Source organism: Scyliorhinus torazame, chromosome 4 (genome assembly GCF_047496885.1).
Source record: "Scyliorhinus torazame isolate Kashiwa2021f chromosome 4, sScyTor2.1, whole genome shotgun sequence".
Taxonomy (NCBI): domain Eukaryota; kingdom Metazoa; phylum Chordata; class Chondrichthyes; order Carcharhiniformes; family Scyliorhinidae; genus Scyliorhinus; species Scyliorhinus torazame.
The window spans coordinates 105183577-105199920 of record NC_092710.1 but is presented as its reverse complement, the minus strand read 5'-3'; the positions used below and the strand labels follow the sequence as shown (position 1 = coordinate 105199920).

The 16344-nt window shown below is 47.2% G+C and overlaps 1 protein-coding gene across 8 annotated transcripts in view; it reads right to left on the bottom strand.

Annotated features, from left to right (window-relative positions):
- Positions 1–209: 209 nt before the first annotated feature.
- LOC140410367 (KH domain-containing, RNA-binding, signal transduction-associated protein 2-like) overlaps positions 210–16344 on the bottom strand; it is an 824701-nt gene continuing 808566 nt past the window's right edge. For 2 of the 8 annotated variants that reach the window (XM_072498399.1, XM_072498402.1), the window contains one exon: positions 13657–14457. In XM_072498399.1, coding sequence (XP_072354500.1) covers positions 14363–14457 — 95 coding nt within the window. In that variant the 3' untranslated portion in view covers positions 13657–14362. Of the gene's footprint in view, positions 678–3531; positions 3872–12069; positions 12278–13656; positions 14458–16344 lie in introns of those variants that run through there. The other 6 variants (XR_011940630.1, XR_011940629.1, XR_011940628.1 and 3 more) reach the window with 6 other exon arrangements.

The window sequence follows — 16344 nt, the reverse complement described above, 5'->3', positions numbered from 1 at the left end:
TCTCCCCAACCATGTGCCCTCTTCTCTCCCAGCCATGCTCTCTTCTCTATCTTTTTCCCATCAGTGATCTTCCCCCAACCCCCCACCTTCCTGGGGGATGCCCCTCCTTCATGATTCTTCTTTCTCTGCACTTCATCCCCGGCAATCTCTCCCCACTGCCAAATCCCCCCCCCCCCCCACCCCCATCCCCACCGGCAGCTCAAATCTGAAATGAGGTCTGGCTTTTAAATTCAAAGCTCAGCGTTGCTAGTAGATCGGAGCCACTGAAAGCCGTTCCACCTCCCTGTAACTAAGAGGACAGGGCCAACGTTTCAGGTTGATGCCGTGTCCTCTGAATTGGAAGAAGTTCAATGTGTAACACGAAGAACAGAGGCAAGGAAAGGAGGGCGAGGGAGCGGGAGGAAGAAAGAGGAGGGAAGGAAAGCACAAGAGGGAAGGTTTGTGATAGGGTGGGCGGCAGAAGAGATTAAATGACAAAAGGGATGATGGTGGAGTTGTAATGATTCTGTCCTTGCTTAAAAGCTGTTTATCTCCAACATCTTTCAATTCAGACAATAAGACATCAGCCCGAAACATTATCCCTGTTTCTCTCCCCACAGATGCTTCCTGACCTGTTGGTTGTTTTCAGCGTTGCTCGTTCTTGATCTTCCCCAGGATCGTTGACCAGCATCAGCTTGCTGTGAAGAATAGATTCAATAATCAGAGTTATTCCCGTCACCCACACTCCTCATACACATGTCCATGCAGAGAGAGGAAGCACAGCTGATCTGATTCCAAGTGCGGCGTTACTATCTCATGCTTGGTTTCCCTGGCAGGATCCTCATGACTGTCTTGTTGTGAGGTATTGTGACTTATTATAGAATTAGCAGGCATAACATTGTGACCCTCTGGCAGAAGGTTGTATGCTTTATTTTTCTCTCTCTGTTTGGGGAAAAAAGCCAATCTTAGCAGCCAGGGACTGAGGCCAAACAAAACATTTCTGAATTCATTAAAAACATTTTAAAAAAAAAAATCCAATTAAGGGCAATTTTAGCGTGGCTAATCCACCTACTCTGCACATCTTTGGGTTGTGGGGGTGAAACCCACGCAGACAATAAACTCCACACGAACAGTGACCCAGGGCCGCGAGGCAGCAGTGCTAACCACTGTTCCACCCAACATTTCTGAATTCATTAGAAGGAATCTTCTGGCACCTTGAGCACCCTCTTCTCTATAGAAGACTCCAGAATGGGCTATCAAGTGGCCTTCAGCATGATGTAAGCTAAAAGGTGACCTCGAGTGAAGGTGAAGGACAACGAGAAAGTGATAAGCCCATTGATGCCTTTGGTACCTGTTCTGTATTCATTGGTCAGAAAGGTGAGAACAGGTGAGTAATACAGAGTGAACTACCAGCCCCAGGAAATAAAATGGATCAAAGGTGGCCCAGAGGTGAGGGCAGTCTTTGTCAGCCAGCTGCTTTCTTCAGATGGAGGAGAGGAGCTTCCAAACACTTCTTTAATGAGCAGAATGCTACCGTCACAAGCTACAGAGATCAGCACGCTGGGACAATTAGCTTACCTGCTATATCTAAGCTGTTGCTTCTTAATAGACTGAATAAACTACCTTAAAATCACTTAAGAGTTCTCGACCGCCTATTTTGGTGTATCCGTGACTCTTGAACCTTAAAACTTACATTTTCGTCACCCAGAGCGTGGTGGAAATGCGGAACTTATATCATGTATGGCTGAATTTCACAGTGGACAGTAAGAAAACGCGGTTGCAAACTGACTGACTTTAAAAAGGCCGCCCTGCATCGATTGTAAAATCCGATTGGCCAGCAGCTCCGTAGTGGGCGCTGCTGGGGCTTGAAGGGGGTCCACGAAGAAGTGTTAGGGTACTGGAGATTGGTAGATTGGTCTTTTTGGGTGGGGAGGGATCTGGCACCCTAGTGAGAGGGGTTGGGGGGGGGGAGGGAGTGGTGGGCTTTGGAGGCCAGGCATGGGAAGCACACAGAGAGGGTGGTAAATCTTAGAGAGATGGGGGGGGTACCCCTGATGGGCACTCCCCAAAGGATGTACCTGCCGTTTCATCAACTTTGAAAATCCCATTCTCGTCCACCTTCCATTGCTCAGTGTATTATGACAGTATTAAGGTCCTTAATTGGGTGGGATAAGGGGCACCTTACCCACCCCCTGTATCATGGAACTGGGTCAGGGGTGGACCAGAAGGTTGTAGACCATCCACCGGTCATATTTTACATGCTCATCTCCCTGCACTGAATACACGCCTGGCCGGGGGTTGGGGCTGTGTGTAAAATCCAGCTGGTAGAGTAGTTATTGTACGGGTAGCACGGTAGCATTGTGGATAGCACAATTGCTTCACAGCTCCAGGGTCCCAGGTTCGATTCCGGCTTGGGTCACTGTCTGTGCGGAGTCTGCACATCCTCCCCGTGTGTGCGTGGGTTTCCTCCGGGTGCTCCGGTTTCCTCCCACAGTCCAAAGATGTGCAGGTTAGGTGGATTGGCCATGATAAATTGCCCTTAGTGTCCAAAATTGCCCTTAATGTTGGGTGGGGTTACTGGGTTATGGGGATAGGGTGGAGGTATTGACCTTGGGTAGGGTGCTCTTTCTAAGAGCCGGTGCAGACTCGATGGGCCAAATGGCCTCCTTCTGCACTGTAAATTCTATGATTCTATTGTAAAGGTACAGACCATTTACAATAGGGGAAGCCAAATAAACACATGCGGGAGAAAAGAATCGAAGATATGTTGGGGTTAGAAAGGAGGAGGCACAGATAGAGCATCAACATCCACATAAGCCAATTTGGCCTGTTTAGAACTAAAACATAGAATTCCTACAGTTCAGAAGGAGCCATTTGGCCCATTGAGTCAGCACCGACCCTCTGAAAGAGCACCCTACCTAGGCCCCACTGCCCCGCCCTATCCCCGTAATCCTACCAAACCTGCACATCCCTGGACAGTAAGGGCCAATTTAGCATGGCCAATCCACCTAATCTTTGAACTGTGGGAGGAAACTGGAGCACCTGGAGGAAACCCACGGTGACACGGGGTGAACGTGCAAACTCCACACAGTCACCCAAGGTTAGAATCGAAGCCGGGTCCCTGGCGTTGTGAGGCTGCAGTGCTAACCACTGTGCCACCGTGCCGCCCATGAGCTGTCAGTTCAATGCAATATTTGTTCAATTATGATGAAATCCCAAATCTGACTGAGCCCTGGCTGTTTGTTTCTCATTACTCACGAAAGGTGGAAGATCAAGCTATTTCTCCATTGAGATCACTGCAGATCTGGAGTATCGATATCTACACAACAACAGTTGAACTTGTGTGAAGATAAGCTTCCACCATCTGCTCATTATTGTGGTAGAGAAAAGCCTTGCCCCAAAAAGAACATTGTAAATTCGAGCACCAATAAACGACAGAACGATCAATAAGGTCATCTGCATATCAAGTGGAAAGCTGTTACGGAATCTGAGTGAGCTGTCAGAGTTAGGGGTAGGTTGAATTGCGCTAATGATCCACAGTGCCGTAGTCACCTTAGCCAGTGGTACAGTCACACAGAACAATAAAGGTGCGTCTTCATTTTTCTCTCTTTATTCTATGTTTTTTGAATTGAGTCCAGTCTTCTATCTTGAGCCCTGCCAAGGACAATGATCGCCATATTCACTTAGCAATGGAACATAGGTGTTAGGAGCAGAAGTGGGCAATTCAGCCCTTTGAGCCTGCTCCACCATTCAATCAGATCATGGCTGATCTCTTACTGGCCTCAAATCCAAAGCATAGGACCAGTCACCATAAGACGTTATTTAGATCCATGTGTATCTAGCATGCACCAATTGCTTCGCTATGAGAATTTAACCGCTGTCCTCAGTCATCCTGCAAAGCATATAAAGAACAGCACAGTAAATACCAATGATGCATGAGTTACACTTTGGCGAACAGAGACAATAATGTCTGTGCTTTAAGGCACTTTCGACAGGCTATCAACGCTTTTATCCTTTTTCTGCACAATATGTCAATGGTTTAAATGAAGACCGATGATGTACAGGAGCCACAACACAAGGGTGAATGGAAAATATGGACTGTGAACTACTTGCAATGCATGGCGGAACCGAACTGGCTGTCATAAAATGGCCACAATCGAATTTCTGTGGAGCATCTAAAGCCTCAATGAGATCGCTTGACTGGAAGTTTGCATAAACCTGGGAGGTGGAGAAGATTTAGCCGTGTGGTCAATAATAATAATCTTTATTAGTGTCACAAGTAGGCTTATATTAACACTGCAATGAAGTTACTGTGAAAAGCCCCTAGTTGCCACATTCCGGCGCCTGTTCGGGTACACTGAGGGAAGGTTCAGGGTGTCAAATTAACCTAACAAGCACGTCTTTCGGGACTTGTGGGAGGAAACCGGATCACCCGGAGGAAACCCACGCAGACACATGGAGAACGTGTAGACTCCACATCTCCACAGACAGTGACCCAAGGCAGGAATCGAACCTGGGATCCTGGCACTGCGAAGCAACAGTGCTAACTATTGTGCGATCGCGCTGCCCATGGATCGAGGTCTAGGTACCACAGAGTCAAGTTAGCGATATCAATGCCATCCAAACACAACAAATTGAGCAATTTTAAACACATGCCCCAAACCACTAATTATGGGGTTTTCTGCAATCTATTCGATCGGTTTCAGGTTCAATTCAGCTATAGACCGCAACCCACAAACTCTCCACATCCTCCGAACAGAACTATGACATTCCACCAATTGTACAGGTTCAAGGAGGCTCTCCAAATTTTGCTTAGTCTCTTCGGAAACCAGGTATGTTTAAAAATGCTTCCGTATCACAAGATATTTAATTTTGCTCACAAACTGACTAGTATGCCCATGAAAATAATAAATGATTCAGTCGTTTTTTGAAAAAGTAATTTTCAGTGATTACAAAATCAGACTGCTCACAGGAGGTGGACTGAAATGATTATTCCTGCCGCTAAACTGATCCCAGTTGTCTCCATCAAACTGCACTAGCTTATCCATCCGCGAATATATCAGCAATACTGTTGAGTGGAACGAGAAACAAAAAATAATCCTGTTCTAGAAGGTTTCTTGCTCAGGGTTGGTTCAGGGAAGGTTTCATGTTTATGGTTATATAAAATAATTTTAGCAGAAAAAGGAAGCTTGTCCCAATGAGTTTAATGAAATGAAAATTGCTTATTGTCACAAGTAGGCTTCAACTGAAGTGACTGAAAAGCCCCAAGTCGCCACATTCCGGCGCCTGTTCAGGGAGGCTGGTACGGGAATTGAACCGTGCTGCTGGCCTACCTTAGTCTGCTTTAAAAGCCAGCTCTTTAGCCCTGTGCTAAACCTGCCCCTTTCACCTACACCCAATAAGGTGGCTGCCATCACAGATTGAATGTGCTGAATTCCCTACAGTGCAGAGGGAGGCCATTTGGTTCCTTGTATAATATTAACTACTCTTGATGTCTGCACCAGTCCTCCGGTACAGCATCCTACCTAGGCCAAATCGCCCGCTCTATCCCCGTAACCCCACCTAACCGTTGGACAGTAAGAGCAATTTTAGCACCCAATCTGCACATCTTTGGAGTGTTGCCTGTATTTTTCATTTGTTTATGTGCAACACTGTTTGAGCAAACATTTATAGCCCAAATGATCCTGTTTGCTCGGCCATTTCAGAGTCAACCTCATTGCTGCAGATCTGGAGTCATTCGATCTCCTTCTCTAAAGGGCACTAATGAAACAGACTGGCAGTGGTTCCATGGTCATCATTAGACTTTTAATCCCAGATTTTGATTGAATAGTGCCATGTTGGGATTGAAACTTGGGTCCCCAGAGCATTTCCCTGGGTCTCTGGATTACTAGCTCAGTGACAACACCACTATGCCATCACCGCTTTGTGTTTCTGACCCTCATACCTTATAGAATCACAGAATTTTACAATGCAGAAGGAGGCCATTCGGCCTATCGAGTCTGCACAAGCCCTTGGAAAGAGCACCCTACTCAAGGCCACACCTCCAACTTATCCCCGTAAACCCCATAAGCCGACCTAATCTTTTGGACTCTAAGGTGTAATTTAGCATAACCTGCACATCTTTAGACTATGGGGGGGTGGAAGCCACGCAGACACGGGGAGAATGTGCAGACTCCACACAGACAGTCACCCAAGGCGGAATTGAACCCGGGCACTATGAGGCAGCAGTGCTAACCACCGTGCTGCCACTGTGTAGTGCCACTGCCTCCCACCACCACATCCTGTCAATGTGGTTATAACCTGGGATGTAAAGGCTACACAATCAGACAGCTGCGATCAGTTCTGGCGATTTGGTGTACGACTAAATCTATTAAACAGCTCTCACGCCTAAAGTAAAACTGCAGCTGGATTAATTTTATAGGAAAATTCACACACTTTTTTTCCCCCCCTTTGCAGAATGGCAGAGAGAATTCCCAGTCAATAATAAGTCTATTGACTTCTGGTTGTGGCGATGACCAGCTAAGCCGCACGTTTTGGCGGCTCCAGCTTTGACGGACCTTCGGGCTCTTTTAAGAGCCCCAACGGGAAATTTTCTGCGACAAAACCCGGTGTGGGGTGAAGCAACAGGGAGTCCCCCCCCCCCGCAGTGTGAAGAAAAAGATCGGCGGCGGTGGCCAGATCACGGAGGATCCTCGAGGGCAGCGGCAGAGGAAAGAAAGGAACAAGATGGCGTCGGAGGGAGCCCAGGCGACATGGGGACCGGACCAGGATGAATTTTTAAGACGGTGTGTGGAGCTGCTAAAAAAGGAGGGTGAAGCCCCGATGCTACAAGCAATTGAGGGGCTTAAGGAGACACAAAAGGCCCAGGAGATAGACTCCGTGTGGTGGAGCAGAAGGTAACGGACAACGAGGACGAGATCCTGGGCCTCGCGGTCAAAATGCAGACGCACGAGGCGCTCCATAAAAAGGGCATCGAAAGAATTGAAGTCCTGGAAAATAGATCAAGGAGAAAGAACCTCCGGATCCTGGGTCTCCCCGAGGGAGTGGAAGGAGCTGACGGCGGGGCTTATGCGAGCACGATGCTACGCTCGCTAATGGGAGCTGAGGCCAACCTCGGGCCCCTTGGAAGTGGAAGGGGCCCACCGGGTCCCTGCGAGGAGACCAAAGGCTGGAGAACCACCTATGGCGATGGTCGTGCGATTTCACCGCTTCAACGACAGAGAGGTTGTTTTGAGCTGGGCCAAGAAGGTACGAAGTAGCAGATGGGAGAATGCGGGGATACGAGTGTATCAGGACTGGAGTGCGGAGGTGGCGAGAAGGAGGGCGAGTTTCAATCGAGCCAAGGAGGTGCTGCATGAGAAGAAAGTGAAGTTCGGGATGTTGCAGCCGGCGCGATTATGGGTCACGCATCAGGATAGACATTACTACTTTGAGACGTCGGAAGAAGCATGGACCTTCATTCAAAGAGAGAAACTGGACCAGAACTGAGGGACTGATGTTGGAGGGGAAACGACAATGCTGATGTATAGAGATGTAAATTGGGGAGGGGGGGGACACTGAGAAATGTGGGCGCCGGTGGGGGGTGGGAAAAAGAGACACAGGCGGAGGATGGGGAATGGGAACGGGGCGGTAGGGGGAGCTACGCCATGGGGGGCGGGATGGTTCTAGAAAGCGCGGGGTTTCTTTTTCTTTTCCCGCGCCAGAGAGATGATGGCGGGAAGATAGGCGCAAGGAGGAAGGGAGTTCCTCACACGGGGGGGTCAAGGAGAGAGCGGGAGAAGCCCGGGTCAGTTGAAGTCAGCTGACTTTCGGAAGCAATATGGGGGGAGTAACCATGCTAGATGGGGATCTAGCGGGGGCGGGGAGGGGACAACTGGGTTGCTGCTGCTGAGATCGAAAGGGAGCTGGTAAGAGAAAAGGTGGTCGGGGTGGGAATGCGCCGCCTGGGGGACGGGTGGGTGCGCGGGACCGGGACGTGGGGCTGGCCCAGAGAGGGTGATGGCTAGTCGACAGGGGAGGGGGCGGGCAGCCCCCCAGTCCGGCTGATCACGTGGAACGTGAGAGGCCTAAATGGGCCGATTAAGAGGGCCCGAGTGTTCGCGCACTTAAAAGGACTGAAGGCAGACGTGGCCATGCTTCAAGAGACGCATCTGAAGGTGGCAGGTATGTGATGGTGAGTGGCAGACTGCAGGGAATGGAGGTCATGCTGGTCAACGTATATGCCCCGAACTGGGATGATGCGGGATTTATGAAGCGGATGCTGGGACGTATCCCGGACCTGGAGGTAGGAAACCTGGTAATGGGGGGTACTTCAACACCGTGCTAGACCCAGGGTTAGATAGATCTAGATCCGGGACCGGAAGAAGGCCGGCAGCGGCCAAGGTGCTTAGGGGGTTTATGGACCAAATGGGGGGAGTGGATCCGTGGAGATTTGCCAGGCCGCTGGCCAAAGAGTTCTCCTTTTTCTCCCATTTCCATAAGGTATACTCCCGGATAGATTTCTTTGTTCTGGGAAGGTCACTGATTTCGAGGGTGGAAGGAACGGAGTACTCGGCGATAGCTGTTTCAGACCATGCCCCACACTGGGTGGATCTGGAACTAGGAGAGGAGAGGGAACAGCGCCCACTCTGGCGACTGGATATGGGATTATTGGCGGATGAGGGAGTCTGTGGAAGGGTGCGGGGATGTATCGAAAGGTACCTGGAGGCCAATGATGATGGGGAGGTCCGAGTGGGGGTAGTATGGGAAGCGCTGAAGGCGGTGGTCAGGGGAGAGTTGATCTCCATCAGGGCTCACGAGGGGAAAACAGGGGCCAAAGAGAGGGAAAGATTACTGAGGGAGATCTTAAGTGTGGATAAGAGATATGCGGAGGCCCCGGACGAAGGACTATATAGGGAGAGGCGAAGACTCCAGACGGAGTTTGACCTGCTGACCACAGGGAAGGCAGAGGCACAGTGGAGGAAGGCACAGTGGATGAGATATGAATATGGGGAAAAAGCGAGTCGCCTGTTGGCCCACCAGCTTCGTAAGAGGACAGCGGCGAGGGAAATAGGGGGAGTTAGGGATGAAACGGGAACTACGGTGCGGAGAGCAGTGAAGGTGAATGAGGTGTTTAAGACCTTTTATGAGAGGTTATATAGGTCCCAACCCCCAGAGGGAAAAGAGGGGATGCAGCAGTTTCTGGACCAACTAAGGTTCCCGAGGGTGGAGGAGCAGGAGGTGGCAGGGCTGGGGGCGCCAATTGGGGTGGACGAGGTGACCAAAGGGCTGGGGAACATGCAGGCAGGGAAGGCCCCGGGACCTGACGGGTTCCCTGTGGAATTTTACAGGAAATACGTGGACTTGTTGGCCCCGCTGCTGGTAAGAACCTTTAACGAGGCCAGAGAAGGGGGGACTATACCTCCGACAATGTCGGAGGCGACGACATCACTAATCCTGAAGCGAGATAAAGATCCGCTGCAATGCGGGTCTTATAGGCCTATCTCGCTCCTGAGTGTGGACGCCAAGTTGTTGGCAAACGTGCTGGCAACGAGGATAGAGGATTGTGTCCCGGGGGTGGTGCACGAAGATCAGACAGGGTTCATAAAGGGGAGACAATTGAATGTCAACGTGCGACGGCTATTTGGGGTGACAATGATGCCCCCATCAGAGGGGGAGGCAGAGATAGTGGCGGCGATGGATGCAGAGAAGGCATTTGATAGGGTAGAGTGGGAGTATCTTTGGGAGGTGCTGAGGAGGCTCGGGTTCGGGGAGGGTTTGTCAGCTGGGTTAAACTCCTATATGGGGCCCCAATGGCAAGTGTAGTCACAAATCGGCAAAGATCGGAGTATTTTCGACTACATAGGGGAACAAGACAGAGATGCCCGCTGTCCCCATTACTGTTCGCGCTGGCAATTGAACCACTGGCCATAGCGCTGAGAGACTCCAGGAAATGGAGAGGGGTGGTTAGAGGGGGAGAGGAACACCGAGTGTCACTCTACGCAGATGACCTACTGCTGTATGTGGCGGATCCAGTGGGGGAGATGACAGAGGTTATGCAGATATTGAGGGAGTTTGGAGATTTCTCGGGATATAGGCTTAACATGGGAAAGAGTGAGCTTTTTGTGATACACCCTGGGGACCAGAGTAGAGGGATAGATAGCCTGCCGCTAAGGAGAGTGGAAAGAAACTTCCGATATCTGGGGATTCAGATAGCCAGGAGCTGGGGAACCTTACACAGACTTAATCTGACTCGGCTGGTGGAGCAAATGGAAGAGGATTTCAAAAGGTGGGATATGCAACCGCTGTCACTGGCGGGCAGAGTGCAGGCGATTAAGATGATGGTCCTCCCGAGGTTCCTATTTGTGTTTCAATGTCTCCCTATATTGATCACTAAGGCCTTTTTCAAGAAAATAGATAGGAGCATCATGAGCTTCGTGTGGGCAGGGAAGGCCCCGAGGGTAAGGAGGGGGTTCCTGCAACGTAGCAGGGACAGAGGGGGACTGGCGTTGCCGAACTTGGGCGACTATTACTGTGCCGCCAATGTGGCGATGATCCGTAAGTGGATGATAGAGGGAGAGGGGGCGGCGTGGAAAAGGCTGGAGATGGCGTCCTGTAAAGGAACGAGCTTAAAAGCGCTGGTGACAGCGCCACTACCGCTCTCCCCGAAAAGGTTTACCACGAACCCAGTGGTGGTGGCAACATTAAGTATTTAGGGGCAATGGAGGCGACAGAGGGGTGTGCTGGGAGCCTCGGTGTGGTCCCCGATCAGGAACAACCATAGGTTTGCCCCAGGGAGGTTGGACAGAGGGTTCCAGAGCTGGCTTCGGGCAGGAATTAGGAGAGTGGGAGACTTATTTATAGATGGGACATTTGCGAGCTTGGGAGCGCTAGAGGAAAAGTATGAGCTGCCTCAGGGGAATATCTTTAGGTATATGCAGGTGAGGGCATTCACGAGACAACAGGTGAGGGAATTTCCGCTGCTCCCGACACAGGGGATCCAGGATAGAGTGCTTTCGGGTGGGTGGGTCGGGGAGGGCAAAGTGTCCGAAATATACCGGGAGATGAGAGAAGAGGGGGAGGAGCTGGTAGAAGAACTGAAAGGAAAATGGGAAGAAGAGCTCGGGGAGGAGATTGAGAAGGGTTTGTGGGCTGATGCCCTAAGTAGGGTAAATTCCTCTTCCTCGTGTGCCAGGCTTAGCCTGATCCAATTTAAGGTGCTGCATAGAGCACACATAACGGGAGCGAGGTTGAGCACGTTCTTCGGAGTGGAGGACAAGTGCGGGAGGTGCGGGGGAAGCCCGGCGAACCATACACATATGTTTTGGTCGTGTCTGGCACTGGAGGGGTATTGGGGGGGAGTGGCGGGAGTGATCTCGAAGGTGGTGAAGGTCCGGGTCAAGCCAAGCTGGGGGTTAGCTATATTTGGGGGAGCGGATGAGCCGGGAGTGCAGGAGGCGAAAGAGGCCGATATTGTGGCCTTTGCGTCCCTGGTAGCCCAGCGAAGGATTTTACTCATGTGGAAGGAAGCGAAACCCCCCGGCGTGGAGGCCTGGGTAAATGACATGGCAGGGTTCATAAAACTGGAGCGGATGAAGTTTGCGCTGAGAGGATCGGCTCAGGGGTTCTCCAGGCGGTGGCAACCGTTCCTTGACTATCTAGCGGAACGTTAGGGGGAAAATAGATAGCCAGCAGCAGCCCAGAGGAGGGGGGGGGGGGGGAGGGGAGGGAGGGAGTGAAGGGGGGGGTAAATTGTTTTTGTTCTAGAGGGGGTGAAGGGGTGGGGGGGAGCACTATTTTGTGTTATGTTGTTAGTTCACTTTTTTATTTAAACCATGTTATCTATCAGTTATCATGTTACCATTTTTGTTGATTTGTGAGGGGGAAAAATTGTGTTTGAAAACTTTAATAAAATATATTTTAAAAAAATAATAAGTCTATTAAACCTCGTCACGAATTCACTCTCTGGGGCAAGCAAGTCCTGACTTGGGACTTGAATTTGGCGTTTCTGGCCAAGAGGCAGGGACACCACCTCACTGCACCACAGCACCTCCTGATGGAGAAAACGCAAAAGGATTTGTTTAATTCTTTTTGACCAAAAGCACACACTTGCGATGCAATTTAGAAGAGAGTTCACCTTGGAACTTCTTTAATTAAAATTCAAAAGCTTACAAGGCTCTAACCGACCCAAGCTGCGGACAGAAATGCCATCTGACTGATCTCAGGGGCATTTCGTTTTAACCCTGAACTCGGCATTGCATTGCCTACCTGAACCTTAACGTCGGTGCTGCTTTTTCCTGGTTAACCTACTACCAGACACCTGGAAAGGAACAAACAGAGAAGCAAGCTTCAGCAGTGGGTAAATCCATGGTTGCACTTCAAATATTACAGATTTTGAAAAACAGAACTGTTGCCCCTTAAATGCAAAGAAAGAAAGTACGTTACTAATTACATCTTAGCATGCAACTCCAGCTTCAAGACACTTGTTTGCACAAGCTGTGTAATCTGCTTGCATTTTCGTTACTATGAAAAAAGTAAACCACTCACAAGGACAAAACTGCCATCGTTTCAATATTTAACAAAAAAACTAGAGATCAATAACACTTTTGATTAACCTAAAAAAAAATGATTGTACTCTAATTGCTTTCTGCTTTTCCCTTTTACGATGCAGTTTACACAATTGAGGTTTTAGCAAGAGCTGCAGTACAATTATTGGTCATTTTTAGTCTTGTTTATCGGAAGCAGGGTTATATATTGAAAAGAAACAATGACGTTGTCATTAGTTATTGCTAATTAGCCATTTTAATAACCTAGAATTCCTACGTTTGTTTATCACATTTTGGAAGGTTTACTTTTTTAACTGACAGTAACTGCGTCACTTGTAAATATTTAAAATAAATGTTGCATATGCAGCAAAATTATAGAGTTACTATTAGTGTTACCTTGTATTTGCAGGGTGTTTAACGTTTAGTCATCCTTTGAGTCCTGCGATATATTCTCTTAATAATCAGCCATCATGTCTGATTGCCTCAAAAAGAAATATCAGCCCCTCTAAACTGCTTTCACGAACGGTGAAATTCAGATACATTAGCACTGGAAATTACAAATAAAGTTTTTTAAAAGGTGAATGTCAAACAATTGGGCAGTGACACTGATGATTTCCTGGCAAAGACAATTATTATCATCTCAATAATGCATTAAATGCCCTTTTTTTTTGAGTGAAGACAAGAATGGGTTTCCATGTAATACGCACATGTTGATGGGATATTTAAGGTGCAGGAGAATTCAACGGTCCAAGGCATTTAGACAGGCTAAAGTGGGAAGAGATCTTACCTCGTTAATCTCCATTACATTGTCATGAGAGACATGCTAACACAAACAAGTCAATTAAGAGTTTTGCGTTTAGTAAGATCCAGCTTATAGGATAGTTTAAAATCCATTTATTGCTCTAACATTTTCTGCTTAAAGTTTACGAAAGATGAGTCAAGTAAACAGGTTAGCATATTAACTTTTCTTTTTTTTAAGTTATTTACATCCACTGGGTGTTAATACAGCTTTTATGTTCTTACACAGTGTCAAGTTCTTAAAAACCAACTAAGGGTTCATTTTGGTTTATATTGTAGCAGCAGTTTAGGCAATTCCTGCGGAACAGAAGAGGCAGACATTTAAGAACTAGAATAAAATAATTCCAAATTTTAGTTCTTTACAAAAGAGTTCAGCTTTATTGACAGATTATGGCAAAATGTATTTGACAAATTAAAGTCACCTATTTAGATAAGCTTACACATGGAACTTTATGCAATTTTATCACCACATACAGGTTAAAACACTGAACAAATCACTTTAATAAAATTGCTACATACATAGCTGATTGTTCTCAATTCCATTAAACATCATTTTAAAAAAAAATAAATTTTACAAATTAAATATTGAACATCTTAAACTAGCAAATATTAAAAGAAGACAGTTTAAAACAACTTATCTACAACTTGTTTAAATCACCTATTCAAATAAAAAGAGCCTTGTTACAATCGTCCATTATCCCTAAATAAGCTTTCACCTTGAGCAGGTGGTGGGCTTGGAGATTTTAAATTCATCACCAGTTCATGCTAATTGAACATACTTCTACACAGAGAACAATGAGAAGGAAAAAAGAAACAATCAAAGGGAACAGCATCTTTGTTGCATGTTCTGTGGACTGACTGGTCTAGTCTACGAGTTATTGCCATAAAATAAAGCCAACGTTTCATCAAAGTTTTAGGAAATAGGAGTGCACACGTGTACCCAAGAGAAGCTATTCCCAGGCAAGAATATAAATGAACTATTACTTGTCTTGTAGTTGTTTAATATGATGACCACAGGACGCTCATGTAGTCATGTGTTTATTGTGGGACAAGGGCTGCCTTCAATATCTACCATAGGGATGTTCTCTGTAGGTCCCTCTTGACCTTGGGATTGGTGCCTTCAGGCTCGGCCGAGATGCAACCCATTCTTCTTGACCTTAGAGATAGAAAAGAAAATGTAAACCTTGGTTTAAAATGAAAATTCAATAACACATTTATCCCAGTGGTTATATCAATGCATCAGTTAGTCGGTCACATCAGTATCTGTGTTATTGCTCACTGGTTTAGGGGGGAAAGGTTATTTCAACACGGTTGTTCTAAGGCGTTGTGTTATCCATAAATAGCTCGGCACTTAGCCAGGAACTAATGTGTTCTGTGTAAGTGTTCTGGAGATCAAATTTCAGTGGGGACTCATGTGAAGCATAACAGAACCAGTTCAATCCTTCCCTTCTTGTGTACCAGCCAGCATGGCAAAATTAAACATCAAGAGTTTCTGATCTTTCCAAACTTAACAACACCTGGAAACCAAAAGACAACAGGAACACATAGCAATGGTTGAAAATTATTCTCTAGAAAGTGGTTTGTTAACAGTTTTTCAAGCAAGCAATATGAGTTGTGATAATCCATCCGCAGAGAAACAACCTTCAGAGATTAAGGCGTCAATAAATTAGTGGCAGAGGGGACTAGGCAAAGAAGAAACTTTGGAGGCTGCAACGGCAACACAGGAACAAATTAGTGAGCTGGGCCTGGGGTTTCTGTGTTGTGTTTTTCTGAGCACGTCTGTCTAAAACCAATGGGAAACGATCACAGAATTTTAAGCATAAACTGCATCAAATTCAACTTGAGTTTCTGCGATGTTTTTCCGAGTTCCTTTTTTTAAAAAGAAATTTCACTGGGAGCCAGCTCCGCCCATAAAACTGGTGACATCTAGGATCAAGTAATCACATAGAGAGTTTCTGCTAATTCTGACCATTTCTGGACCAGTGAAGAGGCTTGAAAATCTTATACCACAGGCATGTTTTAAAATCTTTTGAATGCAATTTAGAAAAGAAACTACCAAAATAAGTATCAAAGAGTTTTGTATATTTTGAAAAGTCACGATGCAGTTATTTAAAGTGGATTACTCACAGGTGATCGACTGGATACCCTGATTCAAGTGTTTATCTTTTGTGATAAATCCATTTACATCTGTATTAATAAAGCTCCACCAAATTACCAATCGAATAAATCAATGAGAATTTAAGATTTAAAAAAAGTTCCAAAATGCTGCCCGGTTGCTTTGGAAGATTTTGGATTTGGCGATATGCAAATGAATACGAATGGAAACGTAGAAATAAATGCACTTTTCAAAAAAGTGTCCCTTTTGGGGAACAATTTGCATCTGGAGTTCTGATTAGTCCCAAGGTGTAAACACTGCCCCCTACTGCTGGTGACTTTGAGGTACCTGAGAGCGTTGGCTGTTTGACTCACTAATCCACATTGTCGGTTTATTAGACTTTAGGAGTACGGGCCGTTGATGCACGATCAATTACACAAAGACGAGAGTTGGATGCAATTGAGGCTTTACTACATTAAGATGTGTGGCCTCCTACAGCAGCTGGCGAAATGGTTGCTGTACGAGGAGCACACATATTTATACTCCGCCTACTGGGTGGAGCCAGCAGGCAGGGAACTACCCCCATACCTGTAGTACAGGGCCTTATCACAAAGCACCTAATATATACATCAGTGGTGACTACCACATTCACCCCCTGTTAAAATTGAGTCCGGCCGGGGGGGGGGTGGAGAACTATATATAAGTAGATATTTTAAAGTACAACAAAAAAATTGAGTCCAGCGGGGGTGGAGGAGAGTTATACAGAAGGATGATGTTTTTCTTTTAAGAGTCCCGATCAAGTTACAGGTTCAGTCGGTCCGGAGCCTTGATCTGCCGTTGGGATGGCGGCGATTCCGGTGTCGGTCTGGTCTTCGGTGACTCCGGGAGCGTGCCAAAATCCTATTCATCCTCGTGTGTGGGCAGGGGGAGGACGGATGGTCCTGGGGG